Here is a 16,643-nt window from a genome sequence, read left to right as displayed (position 1 = left end):
CTTGTGTCAGTACTGTTCTTACTCTAGCTTTCTCCTTTCTTCCTTCCTAACTTCTTAATTTCCTAAGTTCCTTCCTCACAGTACAGATAACATACAATGTTATATCAGTTGGAGGTGTACAATATGATTCAATAATTCTCTATAGTACACAGTGCTCATCATGATAATTGTACTCTTGATCCCCTTCTCCTATTTCTTCCATCCTCCCCCTACCCCACCTTCCCACTAAAGCTTTAGTCTTAAATCATGATATCTGGTAGGCCAAGTTTTCCAGCTTTTTTGCACTTTGTTCTTTTGTTTAGATTTTTTAGAATAAGTTTTTTAAGTTCTGTGGAAAGCCTAATGCAATTTTGATAAAAATTCTATTTAAGTTGCAGAATAATTTGATGTTTAGATCTTTGCTGTTACAAAGTAACGTAGACTGGTTAGCGTAAACAAAGAAATTGATTTTCTCACAGTTCTCGATAAGGATGCCAGCATGATTATGTTCAGGTGAGGATTCTTTTCCTGGCCTACAAACAGCCACCTCCTCCCTGTGTCTCACACAGCCTGAAGAGAGAGTGAGATTTCTTTCTTCCTCTTAAATCTTACACAGCCACAGTCCTGTTGGATTAGGGTCCTACCCTTATGACCTCATTTAACCTTAATTACCTCCTAGAGACCCTATTTCCAGAAATAGTCTCATTAGAGGTTAGAGCTTCATACGAATTTGGGTGCGGGGGCTTTGGGGGTGGGACAAGATTCAGTCCACAGCAGAGGGCCAGGTGGGACTGATGAGAATTCTGACTTTATCTTCTCATCTGCCTTTTCCATGCTATTTATACAAGTGGAGGTGGGATTAAGAGCTACCCCAGGCAGCTTGCCTTACCAGAGCTGTCTTTTGTTGATCTCCAGTTGAACTTTATGGGGTAGTGTGGCTAGTCCCCTTTCTGAAGTTGTTGCTGGTATTTTGCAGTTGATTCATTTGGTTTACTGTTTTTGTTTTATTTTGTCGGCTATTACAGTAAGTTAGAGCTGCAGTTCACAGCAGGCATCAAAATAACATCCAAGTAGATGAAAGAGTTAAGTATGAAAAAAGACTCCATAAACATTTAAATGAAAACATTGATGACACATACTTCTTTATCTAATTGGAGGACTGTTGAAACATAAAAACAAGTACAAATTAAGACAATAAAATAGGTTTATTTTGCTTCTAAAATTGACAGCTCTTTTCTTTCCTCGAAGCTGATGGAAATGTAGTAATCAAGCAATATGTGATGTTAGTGGGATTTTAAATTGGTATCTTTCTGGAAATAATCTGACAGTATAAAAATATACATTGAACCTTAAGTATGTTCATACCCAAAGATATTTTCTGATATCTAAGGACCGAGTATCTTCTGCTGAGTGCATTAGGAGAGGCCAAATAGCCCAGGTAAAAAGAGCCAGGATTTTAATACCAGCTCCACCTTTAATTTACTCTGCAACTTTGGACTATTTAGTTAGCCTCTGTCTCAGGTTTGTCATCTGTAACATGGGAAAAGAGTTTTTGCGCAGATTAAAAACCATTTAGTTGGGCACCTGGGTGGCTCAGTGGGTTAAAGCCTCTGCCTTCGGCTCAGGTCATGATCCCGAGGTTCTGGGATCGAGCCCCGCATCGGGCTCTCTGCTCTGCGGACAGCCTGCTTCCTCCTCTCTCTCTGCCTGCCTCTCTGCCTACTTGTGATCTCTCTGTCAAATAAATAAATAAAATCTTTAAAAAAAAAAAACCATTTAGTTGATTAATAGGTGTTACTTGCTTTACTAATGTTCATAAAAACACTATAATCTCAATTATTAAAAATGCAGACTACCGAGTATAAAAGGAATTGTCCCTGGGTTGTGGAGGTATTGATTTTGCCTTTGTACTTTTTAGTGTTTTCTGATTTTATAGGGAAAAAAAGAGTTGTTTTAAACCTTTATAAAAACAACCATACCATTTGTGGAGAGTTTGTAAATTTTTGTATGTAAATTTAAAAATTAAATGGTGTGACTTATTACTAAAGCTAAGTTCGAACTATCATTTAAAGATCTAATCTCTTTATTTTTAAAGATCATGCAAAGAAATTCTGTAAGTTCATCTGATATTTAATTCTTGAATATCCTATCTTTTTTAAATCTGTAGTGCTTTCTTGAGCTGCTGTTTATTTAGCCCCCTTGCAAATTTAATCCAGGCTTTAAGAACCTGAGCTATTTATGTTAGCACCTTTTAAAACGTAAAGTGTATAAAGGTCCTGCTCCTGAAAAATTCCAGGGTTCCATATTCTTTGCATGTACATTTACCCAGCTTTATTCTCAAGAGATTTTTAGCTGTTGATACTTGTACCTGCATAAAATCTTGAAAATAGTATTTGAGTATTTCAGATATTTTGTGCCTCAGAAGTATGTTGCTCTAGTAACATTATTTTTCTTAGTGTTAAGTAATTTTTGATTCCTCATTTATATTTATAAAGCCTAGTACCTTTCTTACATTTTCATTAGGTGAAATAGGAAAAATGTAAACATAGAAACTTTCTGTTTAAAGCAAGTTTATGAATACTTTTCTAAAATTAGGGTCAGTTTGAATGTGTTCAAAAAAGTCAATGAAGAGAATTTAAAAGCAGTCTTTTAAATAACTGGGTGTGCTATCTTAAGTGGTAGATATAAAGACTTTAATGCATATAAAATAATATGTTATAACTTTGAACATGAGAAATCCCTTCATTTTTGATCAGAAGAAATAATGATCATTTAAAAATAATGTATTTACTGAATTTTTAATGTGTTACTGACTTTTTAAGTGTCAGAAAGCTTATCCTTCATGGTTTAAAGTTTATAAAGAAATCACATTTTTACTTTTTATATTCAGTTATGAAAAAATTTAGAAATATATTTTGATATAATAGATAAATCAGCTTGTATTTTTTTCTTGGTAGGTGTTCTCTCTGTGTGTGTGTGTGTATGTGGTAAAATATTACAGATTATAAGTTTACCTATGATAGTAACTCATTTATCATTGCTTCTTTAGATTCCTTAACTTCAGGCACATCTCAACTTTTTATTTATCCATCTTCCATTCCTTGCCAATAGTGTTGCACTTTTCTACAATTTTGGAAAATCTTGGAAATCAGATCCAGGGATTATTAAAGCTACAGAAGAACAAAAGAAAAAGGTAGCAAGATAGAATCTAACTAGTCACATGTATTTAATTGCCAAATTATCAGGATTTATACCGGATATTAGAGTACAAAGAAAGAAACTATCTTTTAGAACATAAAGAAGTTTCAAACCAAATTGAGATTATGCGTGGTTGTTGCTCACCCTTGGTACTCCTGAATACCTGTCCTTACACTTTCATGACATTTTTAAATTCCATGTTTCTCTCCTTTATAAGAGTTGTGATTGCTTTGAGGGATGACTACAGCATTTAAAACATCTCTGAAAGCCCTCAGCAAATAATATGAATTCAGCAAATGTTTATTAAATAACTGTGTAACTGGAGGATCAGTAAACTGATGATATTTCAGATACTCTGTTTCAATAACATATATTTATGTGTGTGTTCAACAACAAATATATGTGTGTGTGTATGTACATATATAAAATTCAAGGCACCCCTCATCTAAAGCCCAGGTACTTTAGAAAACCAAATTTACAATCCAAAGATGGTGTGTAAGTAGAGAATTAAATTAGATTGGAGGCAGTTAAACTATGTTAAGAGCTATTTTATCCAGTCGCCAAAAACAAAACAAATACTGATGAATTGTTACTGTCCACAGTAGACTAAAACAGTAACAGGTTCTTAGGGTCTAATCCCCCCTTTTCTAGCCTACATAGAGATTGCTACCCTTACATTTACAGTATTCTTCAGACATTACTGCTAAGGGGTTCGGTAAGGTTTTCTTAGTTCTACATTATCCAGTTCTGAAGATTCAGTTCTTTACTGAACTTAAGTTTATTTTCATGTCTTAGTCTTCAAAACCTAAACAGAACATTTCTTAGGGTAGGTGACTTAGTTTTATTCTCAGAGGAGTATTCCCCTAAGTTCAGAGTTGCATTTTCATAGACCCAAGAAAGAAAATTTCTATACTCATATTATAATGAAATAGCAGAAGTAAACAAATAAAAGATTTTATTTTGAGCAGAAAACATTGGTTAAATAAAAATGAGAACATCATGTTTATTGTTTCATATTGATGGCACTGTAGTTGGTGAACATTGTTCAGTTTTGAATAAAATATATATATATATTTTTAATTCACAGACAATAGTTGAACTTGCAGAGACAGGAAGTCTGGACCTCAGTATATTCTGCAGTACCTGTTTGGTAGTATTTTTTTCTTTATTTTTTCTCTCCTCTTCCCATAGCAGCAGCATAGCATAGAAGGGGTGGGGAACAAGGAGAATAGTTTGTTCTGTGGAGCACATTTCATCTGCCCCTGCTGTGACATTCCTTTTAGACCATAGTGTAAGGAGAAAGATGGTAAAAAGATGTCTCCTCCCAATGTGCTTGTTCCCCCTGATGGTAGACCTTGACTATACTTCTGATTTGAGGTACCATTCATTTGTATTCCTCCCTAATCTCATTTTCTTTCTTAATGTAACTCAGCAAAGAAAAAATTAATGAAATATTTTAAAAATCAGAGGTTTATTATGCTTCCCTAATATTGTTTCCCTAGATATTTTAAGAAAACATTTATTCTTATATTTAGAAGTCACAGTGGGAAAACCTGTTAGATAAGACAGCATGGCTTCTAAAATGGTTCAGTTTGAGTAGTTATCTCTTTGTCTTGGGGGATTTATGGAACTTTGAGCACTATTTTGTCATTGATATTAAAAGTTGTCGTCTTCAACCAGGTCATAAAGAAACATAAAAATGAAATTAAATAGCATTTACTTATGGAATCAGGTATAGTAGTAATACATTGTTTGTGTTATTATTATAGATTTCAAATTTCTGTAGAATAATAGTTTTGTGTCTTAATTATTTTGTTAATTTTTATAATTAGTTCTTGAGAAAAATACCGACTTTGCCACAGTAGTTAAATCATGTTTTCCTAATCCCTAAATGATACCTGAAACTCAATCCTTTTATACCTTTAAGTTATATACTATCACTGAACTAATGTCTTGACACATAAATAAGAGAATTGACTTAGTTTGGGATTATGGAATGAGTCTTTGAAATGGAGCTCTACTCTACAGATTCTTTAAGTTGTTCCACCTAACATTCCTTGAACAAACAGTTACAATTTTGAATATTCAAAATGTATACTGCTTTACTTTTGGTAACAACTTTAAGGTGCTGACTGGATTCTTTTTGTATTTTCAAGCATTCTTTAAAAAGGGTTTTGTTTCTGTGCTTTACAGTGGCTAGTTTACAGGATTAGCACCTTAACGTTCAGAACATTTTAATATTCTGGTGCTCTTGGGACATATTATTCCATTCCACAAAGCTAAGTATGCATTGCTGATGTTTGCCATGTGGCAAACTCTTTACAGAGTCACTCAGTATAGTTTCATTGTTAAATAAGTATCCGAGGGCAAGAACAAGGTCATTTTTATCATTCTAGCATGAATGTTTTATTATATTATTACAAGCCAGGTACTTCTGGATAGGTGATTTGGTGTTGTAAAGAAAAGAGCATATCCTATTATAAAATAATTCAGATTGGCAGAGGTATTTGTCATTATAGGGGTATCTTTCCCTTTGATAAATAAGACAAGTCCCTAAGAAGCCACATGTAAATCAGAATTTCCTAAAAAGGAATTACTCTGTAAGTGAATGAGGAGCCTGTCATGTTCAGGAGCCTCGTTTCTGTCTTTGTTTAGAATTCATTGACAAATATTGCCCAAAGGGGAAATGTAGCTGAGAGTTGGAAATGGAGATAAAATTTGTTTAATACATCCTTCTTCTTTCTCCTAAATAGATGTAGTTTCATATCTGTGGTGAAGAATAAGTGAACCTTTTTTTTAAAGAGTCCACAGATCATTTTAGTACATGTAAGGACTGCATAGTCAACCGATGCTTTTTCTTAGTGCCTCAGAATGATATAACCTCATACAAACTGGTGGAGAAATGGCAGTGCTTTTATTGAAAGAGCAGTGAGGGATATTATAAATTTTGTTTCTGGAATGGTTTAATAACTAGCTCTTGTCATGTACTCTGCTTTAGGACTAGCAGCCCTTCAAAGATCACTAATGAGTTCTAATGAGCTCTTTATTCATTTGGCTAATTCAGAGTAATACAGAGTGAGACATTTCACTACACCTGAAACAATAAGGCATCATAAGCATGAATTCTTTATTGCCTGTCAGGAGCTGAATAATGAATGTATTTTATGTTTTTGAAGTAATAGGGACTTCCTAAGCTTGGTAAGCATGGTGTACTTTCTTAGATGGGTCATGGAGTTCAGCAGAGGAGATGTAGTACTTTTATCTGAGATCTCAGGAGCCACTGAAAGAGAAAGATATGTGTACGCTTACTGGTTTTGGTTAGATTTGTTAACTTTGGGAAGACATGTTATTAATGATTTTGAATTTTAAAAGCTTCTTTTATTCATTTCTAATCTGGCCTTCCTTTTACTAAGAAACAGTTTAATTTTGTTAAATAAGAACCAGTATTCTTATTTATGACCATTAACACAATAGCTTTTATTTAGAAGCCTGGAGAGTGATGTTTTTATTATTCAGAAACTTGAGGGATGTGAATTAAATATAGTATCATTCATCGCAACAGCAAATTGGTCTTAGATCCTTAATTATTTTTGTAAAGTGATGGTTCTACCCCATTCTTATATTCCACAGTGGCCTTATCCTTTTTATCTTTGTTGTTGCACTTGACATCTCGTTAAACAATATAGTAGTGGTTTTTGTTTTTTGCCTTTGGAAATACAGTTTTATTTTCTTCATAATTGCATTTTGAGAAAATAAATGCTCAGCTTTCCTTTCTTCAGTGTAATGCCTTTCTTAATCTTTTAAAATGCTTATTAACAGATACGGAAACCAGTGAGGTCCAAACATTGTGGTGTGTGCAACCGCTGCATAGCAAAATTTGATCATCATTGCCCATGGGTGGGTAACTGTGTAGGTAAGTTTTATTAATAATTCCTGAGTGCATTGTTCATTTAAGTTATTGTAGGTAACTAATGTAGGTAACAGCATTAAAGTAGATGGTAGAAACTTCACTCCTACACTCTATTATAGCCCTGCTCCCCTGTGCCCCCCAGTTAATCTTCTGATTGACAAACAGCAACTCAGTTGAGAGAAAGAGGGGGGCAAATAAAATCAGTCTCTGGAAAAGATTGATATTTATCAATTCTTTCTGGTGCCTATTCTTTCTTATTTTCTTTATTGGATAATAGTGAAATCAATAAGGATGCAGATAGTATTGCTTTTTAGTTAAACTGGAGAAGTAAAAATATTTGGAAGGCTTTTGTGTACAGAAGCAGAGAGGAATGACAGATTTAAAAACTCTATATACCTTAGTGTTCAAGAATGGTGTGTGAGGAAGTGAACTAAGTGGTCTAAGAGATGGCCCTGGATTTTTATGAGGTGACAACAGGGAAACATTGCAAAGGTTGCATGACTGTTGGGAAGAAGCCTTTTTTAAAAATTGGTTTATAAAGTTCATAAAAATAAGATAAAATTGGTTATTTTAAACCTTACAAAGCAACAGCAGGGTAAAACTCAAAATTGTGGTTCATTTGGTTCATTGGGACTCTTGACTTCAGAATGTCATTATAGTCATCACATCTTTGTAGTTATGAACATTCTTATTTTAAGCTTTATTTTTAAAAATATTTTTATATTTGAGAGAGAGCAAGAGTGAGAGGGTGTACAAGTAGGGGGGAAGAGGGAGAGGCAGACACCACCCTCCCACCCCCACCCCCCACTGAGCAGGGAGGAAGCCTGATTGAGACTGGATTCCAGACGGGGTCATGACCTGAGCCGAAGCCAGATGCTTAACCAACCGAGCCACCCGGGTGCCTTTATTTTAAGACTTTCATAAAACATTTATTTTCCTGAAGAACATTTTGTAAGATAAATAATGTATGTAATTATTGTCCAGATCGTATCATTCATGGCATTCCTTTACCCCCATCCCCAAAAGGTACATTTCCAGTTGTTTTTTTCTTAGCTGAAAAAATTGCTTCTCTGTTGTTCTTTAGGTGCGGGCAACCATAGATACTTTATGGGCTACCTATTCTTCTTGCTTTTTATGATCTGCTGGATGATTTATGGTTGTATTTCTTGTGAGTACAGTTAGCTTTTTACTTTCTGAAAACAAATGTTTGTATACTTTTGCTTACCATATTAACAATATATGATAATGACAAGTCTTTTAACTAAAAATTATGGTTTGGGGCACCTTACTACAATGAACCATAAAGAGAAGAACAGATGTGGAACTATAAATGTATTCAACATACAGTATAAGCAACAGAATAATCAGCTGTTTTAATATATGTGTCCTTTGAAAGACATGTTGGTTTAATAGTCTTTGAAATGCTTCTGGGTGAAAGACGCCAACATTTTTTATATTGCATGCTTGCTTTCCTCTAGTAACTTAAAGATTTTATGACTTTGCTAGGTGCTCTTTAGTACCAAACAGCTGGGAAAATGCAGTTAACTTCACGCAGAACTAGAAATGTTTCAAAAAGTAAGGTGTAACTATTGCCTATTAGAGAATATTAAAAGGGGTTAGAAGATACTTTTTTTTTTCTTCAGGATTTTATTTATTTGACAGACAGGAAGAGAGGTAGCACAAGCAAGGGGAGCAGCAGGCAGAGGGAGAAGCAGGCTTCCCAATGAGCAGGGAGTCCGATGCAGGGCTTGATCTCAGGACCCTGGGCTCATGTCCTGAGCTGAAGGCAGATACTTAACGACTAAGCCACCGAGGCTCCCCTAGAAGATACTTTTTTAGGAATAAGTTGTCATTCACTTGATCATATGGGCATAGGGGCAATGATGGGTTTTTATTGCATTGAGAATGTCATTTGAAAAGAGTTTAAATGAAGGTATTAGTTACTATGCTTCAGGACTTGGTGTACTTAACATAAATATGTATTAGATCATGGCTTAAAAATAAGTTGTAGAAGGATGATTTCCTAGTCCTATTTTCAGACATATTAAGAATAGTGTCTCTTATTCCCCTAATAACAGTCTACTTCCTTATATACATATTAATAGGGAGATTTGGTCAAAGGTCTTGACTTAGTTTCTGGTCCAACAGACCTGAGGAGAACATGGTCCTGCTAACAACAGTAGTTTTTTTAATGGCAGCAGCTCTAAAAGAAGAGATTTTTGTTTTGGAAAAAGTCCTCTGTCATCAAGTTGGTCTTCTTGTGCTATATGCCCCACCCCCCCAAAAATTTCACTTATATACGTATCATCTCTGTATAAAGGTAATGTTAACTATTGTATGTATGCAGTACCAAACAACTAAAAACTGTGTATTGTTCAAGTACAGTAGTATTTTTTTTTTTTAGATTGGATGGTGCTTTTTCCATTTCTGTCTTTGTGGTGTTTTTTATTTTACTAATTATGGGGTATTTAGGAGTACAAAAATTTGCATTCAAAGTCATCGGCTAAATGTAGACATTTGTATCTTGGTTTCTAAGTGGTGCCAATTGCAGATGGCTTTGTGAAGTGGTTGGATGATTACTGAGGGAATGTGAAACTTCTGTTCTCATTTTAGATTGGGGACTCCACTGTGAGACCAGTTACACCAAGGACGGATTTTGGACATATATTACTCAAATTGCTACATGTTCACCTTGGATGTTTTGGATGTTTCTGAACAGTGTGTTTCATTTCATGTGGGTGGCTGTGTTACTCATGTGTCAGATGTACCAGGTATGTGCATGTACATGATTGGTTCTTCATTAACACTTAACTAACACTTCATTCCCTGTTAAAAAAGATAATAATGCATTCTCTTTTTAACTACTTCTACTTTTCAAGGTTTAAAACTTTCAATTTATTTTCCTTACTCTTCCTTTATTCTTTCTTTACTTTTCCTTTTTTTTTCCTTTCTACTGCCCACTTTCTGTCCTCCTCTCCTTCTTCTTCTATTATGACCTTTGTTCTTACATTATGAATTTTCTTTTTTTATTTTAAGGGTTTTATTTATTTGACAGAGCGTACAAGCAATGGGGAGCTGCAGAGGGAGAGGGATTAGCAAAGAAGCAGGGCTCCATCCCAGGATCCTGAGATCATGACCTGAGCTGAAGGCAGATGTTTAACAGATTGAGCCACCTAGGCACCCCTGACTTTTCAGTGCTACTTTTGACAGAACTTATTTCTATTGTTCTTGATTCAAATATATTCAGTTGAATATAGGTGTGAGATTAGATCGATGATGCCATTAGTTTTGTGTTTATTAGGAACGTTTTATTACCTATAAATACCAGTATTTATTCAAGAACCTTTTCTTAGTTAAGGATTTTTCTAAAAGCTCAATTTTTAAGGGGCCGATGGAGAGGTGGTCTATGTACATAGTTTCCATCTCTCCCCATACACAATGCCAATTAACCTGTTTTTTAAATATTTTTCTTGTTTAACTGGCTACTTCTTACAAGAGTCAAAGTGATATGTAAACTAGCCTGATGATCTCCCATTGGAAAAGCAAAATCAAACTTCATTTTTCTCTCTATCCTGGTCTTCTTGAGAATTAACTTATTTTACATTAATACTTAATTTATATCAGAGAGAGTTAATAGTTTGCTTCTCTTACCTCTTAGATATCATGTTTAGGTATTACTACAAATGAAAGGATGAATGCGAGAAGATACAAGCACTTTAAAGTCACAACAACATCTATTGAAAGCCCATTCAAGTACGTACATGTTTATAAATTTAATATTTTCTTTTGGCATATAACTTAGCATATATCTAGTGAATACATTAAAGACATCTTTAAGTCAATAGGATACGAAACGGAGTATTTCTTGTGCTTAGCAATGTGTAAAATAGCTTATAAATTCTACTGAATTCTAAGATTCCTGCCAGATATAGCATTGGTTAGTTTGCTATTACTTTAAAATTCATGACATTAACTGTATATAAATCTGTGTCATTCTTTTTCTTAGTTGCACAATCCAAAATCTGTTAAACTACTAACATTTAGTATAAACATATTATTATACATTAACATACAGCTTTAATATTGCTGTAAGTTTCTATAAATTTTCATTGATAAATGTATACACAGAATTGAAATATGATTTTAAAAATACAACTGAAATTCATGTTTAGGGAAATTTTCTAGACTCTGGGGCAGCAGCTTTTCAGTTTGAATTATTTTATTTGCCCTCTTCATGACACAAAAATTTCTATACACAGTTTTATTTATTTTTCCTTTTTAAAATTGAGGTATAATCAACATATAACATTATATTAATTTTAGATGTACAACATAATGATTTGATGTGTGTGTATTGCAGACTGACTCGCACAATAAGTCTGATTAACATTTGTCACCAAACATAGCCACAGAATTTTTTTCCTTATGGTGAGAACTTTTTAGATGTGTCTTGGCAACTTGCAAGCATGCAACAGAGTAGTAGTAATAATAGTCAAAATGCACACTGAAAAAATAGAATTAAAAAAAATAGGCACAGTGCTGTTCATTGTATCCCCATGACTTACTAATTTTATGTTTGTACTTCTTGACTCCCTTCACCCATTTCGCCCACACCCCACCTCAGCCTCTGGCAACCACCAATTTATTCTCTGTATCAATGAGTTTGGTTTGTTTGTTTGTTTAGATTCCATATATAAAGGAGATTATATGGTTTTTGTCTTTAGGTTGTTTCCATGGCTTAGCTGTTGTAAATAGTGCTGCAGTACATGTGTCTTTTCGAGTTAGAGTGGATTTTTCTGTTTGTTCCATTTTTTATTTTTTGAGGGTTTTTTGTTGTTTTGTTTTGTTTTTTGATAAATATTCAGAATTGGAATTGCTGGATAATATGGTAGTACCATCTTTTTTTTTTTTTTTTTTTTTGAGTACTTCATACTGTTTTCCTAGTGGCTGCACCAATTTACCCTTCTACCAGTAGTGCACAAGGGTTCCCTTTATCCACATCCTCACCAACACCTCTTATTTTTTGTCTTTTAAGTAATAGTCATTCTAAGAGGTATGAGGTACTATCTCATTGTGAGTTTGATTTGCATTTCCTTGAAGATTAGTGATATTGAGCATCTTTTCATGTATCCTTTGGCCATCTGTTTATCTTTGAAAAAATGTCTATTCAGATCTTCTGCCCATTTTCTAATTGAATTTTTTTGAGTTGTATGAGTTCTTTATATATTTTGGATATTGATCCCTTATTGGATGTATGATCTGCACAAATTTTTTACCATTCAGTAGGTTGCCTTTTCATTTTGTTGATGGTTTCTTTTGCTGTACAGAGGCTATTTTAATACAGTCTCACTTGTTTCTTTTGCATTTGTTGCCTTTGCTTTTGGTGACTTATTAAATATTTCACTGCCAGCATCCATGTCAGGGAGCCTACGACATGTTTTCTTCTAGCAGCTCTGGTTTCGAATGTTGCATTCAGGCCTTGAATCCAATTTCAATTTTTGTGTGTGGTGTAGAATAGTGGTTCAGGTTCAGTTTTTTGCACTTGGCTGTCCAGTTTTCCCAAAACCGTTTATTAAAGAGATTCATATATATACATATATATGTATTTCTAAATATATATATATATTTAATCTTACATTTAGTTTGATGCTGAGAACTAGTAGTTTCCTAATTATATGAAATATTTAAAACTTGAGTTTTACTCAAGCTACGTGCCTACTACCTTCAAGCTTTTGTAATGCTATTAATTATTGCATGCTTCTGGAAGGCATACAGACCTTTAAATAAAAGCAAAAATAAAGGAGTCAGTTGGGTAATTTTGAGAATTCTCCCATAGGCACAGTTATTGCATAAAATGTAAAACAGTGACAGCTCTTCCAGAAGTGTTCTTGAAGTCCTAAAATTCCCTGAATTTATTCTTGACATATCTTTTCTTAAATTTTTATTTTTAGATACGTTGCCAGCTACATGCTATTTATAATTATTTTGTGTTTTACTTTCTCAATTTTGGATATAGTTTGTCTCCTTGCCAAAGAGCCACCCATCAAGGAAATGTTTTATCAAAAATTACATATGACACAGTAATGAAAGAAATGCAGATTTGAATAACTTTAAAATATCATTGTGTCACCCAATTAAATTACCAAAAGAGAGAAGAAAAATTATTGTTGGCAGAGCTGTGAAGAAACATGAATGCATGTATATTTTATAGAGTTATAAACAGGTTCTTTCTGGCAAGTAACCTAAGTTTTTAAGTTCAGAGAAAAATACCTTAAACAACAAAATTATATTAAACTCATATTTTAAATTATTGTACTAACAGACTTTTCCTTTTTCCTTTTGTTTGGGGGGTGTTTTAGCCATGGATGTGTAAGGAATATTATAGACTTCTTTGAATTTCGATGCTGTGGCCTCTTTCGTCCTGTTATCGTGGACTGGACCAGGCAGTATACAATAGAATATGACCAAATATCAGGATCTGGGTACCAGCTCGTGTAGCAACATCTTTATCCTATGAAGCATATTGCTGAGTGGTGCCTGAAAATTGTGTCTGTCCGTGTCTCTCTCACACTCGAATCCACATTTTTTGAACAATAGCATGCTATATGTAGGGCTAACGGTGAATTTTAGTCTTTTTTTCAAAACTTTTATTAACAAAAGTAAACATGGACAGAGCACACTGCCACTTCTGGGAAAAATAAAGATCGTTAAAGGAATTTTAATGGTTCTTAATGTGGAAATTCACAACATACTCAACTTTTTGGTTTTGTTCTCATAACATTCTTCATGAATAAAGAATGAACTTATTCTGTTGACAGACATGGTATACTGATCAGAAATGTTTGATTCTAGCTAAAACTAAATTTATGGTATACAGCTAAATTTTATGATGCAATCTACTATGACTGTTGCATTTAATTCCAGGAGAGTTGTCTTAAATTGATTCAGGCTAGTATTATGTACATTTTAGAATGTACATGTAAATACTGTGATAAAAATCATGTGGTTTTATTAGGGATCTGCTGTAATATGTCTTCAAGGGCACAAGAAAATAATGTTCACAAAAATATGTGCTAATAATATTTTATTGCCATCAGCTGTTGCAATGCTGATATATTTCTAGTTCAGTGAAATAATTTGTAGTAACCTTGCTCTGAGGTTTTATGGTCTGATAATAAAGCACTTGCATGAGTATAGTAAGTCATGTTATTTTGTTCAAACTTAAAAGCCCTACTAAGTAAGTGCATGATACACCTCATAGAATGTATACTAGCACATACTATCCAGTAAAGCATAAATTAGAATTTAATTTGATGTGCAAACAGTCCAATTTTTAAGAGTTGAGGTAATTTCAAGGCAGAACAAATAAGTTAATGCAAAATTCTCAGTAATAGAGATAAATGGATATACTTCTAGAATTCTGAGCTGCAAAATAAATTGTACACAAAATAATGGAGTATAGCTAAAGATGGAGCATGATCTCTGTACATACAGCACATGTGAATAAAAGAAAAGCTAAAGGTATATTCTGGTTTTTAAAAAAGTGACCTATCAGAATTTAATCCTCAAGATTATTTCAATTTTCCCAATACCAAATGTTTTAAAATTTGTGAAGCTGTCTGAAACAATTTCAGAAAGGTTTTCTTATTGTTAAATGTGATGCACTGATCAATTTTTGTTGCAGCATTTCCATACTCTCACGGTGAACTACTAGTCACTGCTTCCATAAATATTGTTTACTTAGTGAGACTTGGTTTAGTCCTTTTAAGTGCTGTAGCAAACTGTGGTTCGAGCAACCTGTGGCAAACCTGTGAGAGGGAATGGGCTCGGGGGAGGGTGGGAAAAGGGTGGTCAGACTGCTGACAGATCCTAGACCAGTGTAAAGATTGTGTATCTGTATATAAATAATTTATCAAATAGTTTTCTCTTTGTGTCTCTATGTGTTAGTGTATTTAAAGCTGCTCATTTCATTTTATCCAACCAAAAAGAAAAGGGAGATAACTAATGAGCTTCTAGTGATGTTCAATATTGCTGTTAATAGGCATTATACCCTGCAAGTTCACTGCATGTCTGATGCTTGGTAAAATTAGTATTCTCTGTAAAATGCAGATTACAGGTATTGCAGCAATCTAGTGGTATACCCGCCCCTTGCCTTAGTAAGAGGAGCAGTGAAAATTGTATATAGTTGATGTTCAGTATTTCCAAGTACCATTTTTATATAGTAGTTTCTTTGACCATAAGTCACACATCAGAAAGATTACCTTTAGTGTATTTGAGTGTTTTAATATTAGAAAATTGGCATATGTACTTTATTTTTGAAAAGGGAAAAGATGGGTGTGGGGTGGCAATAGCATTGTGCCATTTTGTCATAGAATGTAAAAAATTGGTTAACTTTACAAATGTCTCTGCTAGTTTTGACTACTAATTGGGGGAAATTTTAGATAATTTTTAAATTCAAAGTTATTTATAAAGGCTAGAATTTGTTTTAATTTTTTGTATTTTGAGCCACTTCACATAAAGACTCAGTTGTAATTTTTATTGAATACATTTTTATTAACAGTTGAATACAATGGTGGTATTCTCAGAGTTTGGATAAGAGTGTTGTTACCATATTCTTTCTTTGTGGTACAATATTCTTTTCGGTGCAAAAGAAATGTCTTTCAGTTAAACAGAGAAAATACTATAGATCTGTAAATACATGGAACATACTAGCAATGTTAATGCTTTAGTACTAACCATCTCACAGTACTGGTGAAATCTAAAACTTAGAGATGGTCAGATGGTGGGGAGCCAACTATGCAGCAGTGTACTGTATTGTCTGTTTACTTATTTTGTAAGTCCATGTGTGGAACCAGCTTAACCCAGTTCTAAAGTTGTGTATGAAGGTGACCCTTTGGGGGATAGTTCGTATCAGCTTAATGGGATACTTTTAGCAAATAGGAACTTATTTCTCAGCCCTGAACATAAATTACTTATTTTTTTTCTTCATATTTTTTGTTGTTCCCAGAAGTTTATTTGAAATATTAATAGGCATAAAACAGCATCATTATACTTAAGCTATGAGTATTTTTATTTCGTATTTTATTTATAACTGTGCCAAGTATTATTTTGCTACTTACCATGTTACTCTGTGGAAAGAAAAACCTGTAAAGTGTTTAATAAATTAGCTCTCCTTACGTAAATTAAACCTGTCAAAATTTTGTAAAATATTAATCAGAATAAATATTGACTCTTAAGTGTGTGCTTGTTTGTTATTTTGCTCAGTTCACTTCGAGAAATTGATGAAACACTGGTAGTAGTACTACTGTGATATAAAAAGATTATTCTGTGTATTTATATTTGGGTCAACTAGAATGCAAGCAGCAGGACTAGAAATTAGCAAAAGTAAAAGGTGTGGTGGTAGCATTCTTTCAAAATATCCAATTCCGTGTGTATGTACATGTATGTGATTAATACTTTTTAAATAAAAGGCATAAATTTTTCTTTAAGTATTTTACATTCCATAGAATGCATAGAATTGCTCAGGGTATGAATCTCCAAATTTTAAATGTGAGTG

The 16,643-nt window shown here is 33.6% G+C and overlaps 1 protein-coding gene across 1 annotated transcript in view; it reads left to right on the top strand.

Moving 5' to 3' along the window:
- Positions 1–16,325, top strand: part of ZDHHC17 (zinc finger DHHC-type palmitoyltransferase 17) — an 87,314-nt gene extending 70,989 nt beyond the window's left edge. Inside the window, exons 11-17 of the mRNA XM_046011456.1 lie at positions 3,048–3,172; positions 4,265–4,327; positions 6,997–7,090; positions 8,172–8,255; positions 9,701–9,858; positions 10,746–10,840; positions 13,447–16,325. Of these exons, the coding sequence (XP_045867412.1) occupies positions 3,048–3,172; positions 4,265–4,327; positions 6,997–7,090; positions 8,172–8,255; positions 9,701–9,858; positions 10,746–10,840; positions 13,447–13,585 (758 nt within the window). The 3' untranslated portion in view covers positions 13,586–16,325. The remainder of the gene's footprint in view (positions 1–3,047; positions 3,173–4,264; positions 4,328–6,996; positions 7,091–8,171; positions 8,256–9,700; positions 9,859–10,745; positions 10,841–13,446) is intronic.
- The last annotated feature ends 318 nt before the right edge of the window (positions 16,326–16,643 follow it).

The sequence above is a fragment of the Meles meles genome, chromosome 7, assembly GCF_922984935.1.
Source record: "Meles meles chromosome 7, mMelMel3.1 paternal haplotype, whole genome shotgun sequence".
Classification (NCBI taxonomy): domain Eukaryota; kingdom Metazoa; phylum Chordata; class Mammalia; order Carnivora; family Mustelidae; genus Meles; species Meles meles.
Note: the sequence above shows the minus strand (reverse complement) of the source record. Positions and strands in the feature narration are given on the sequence as shown.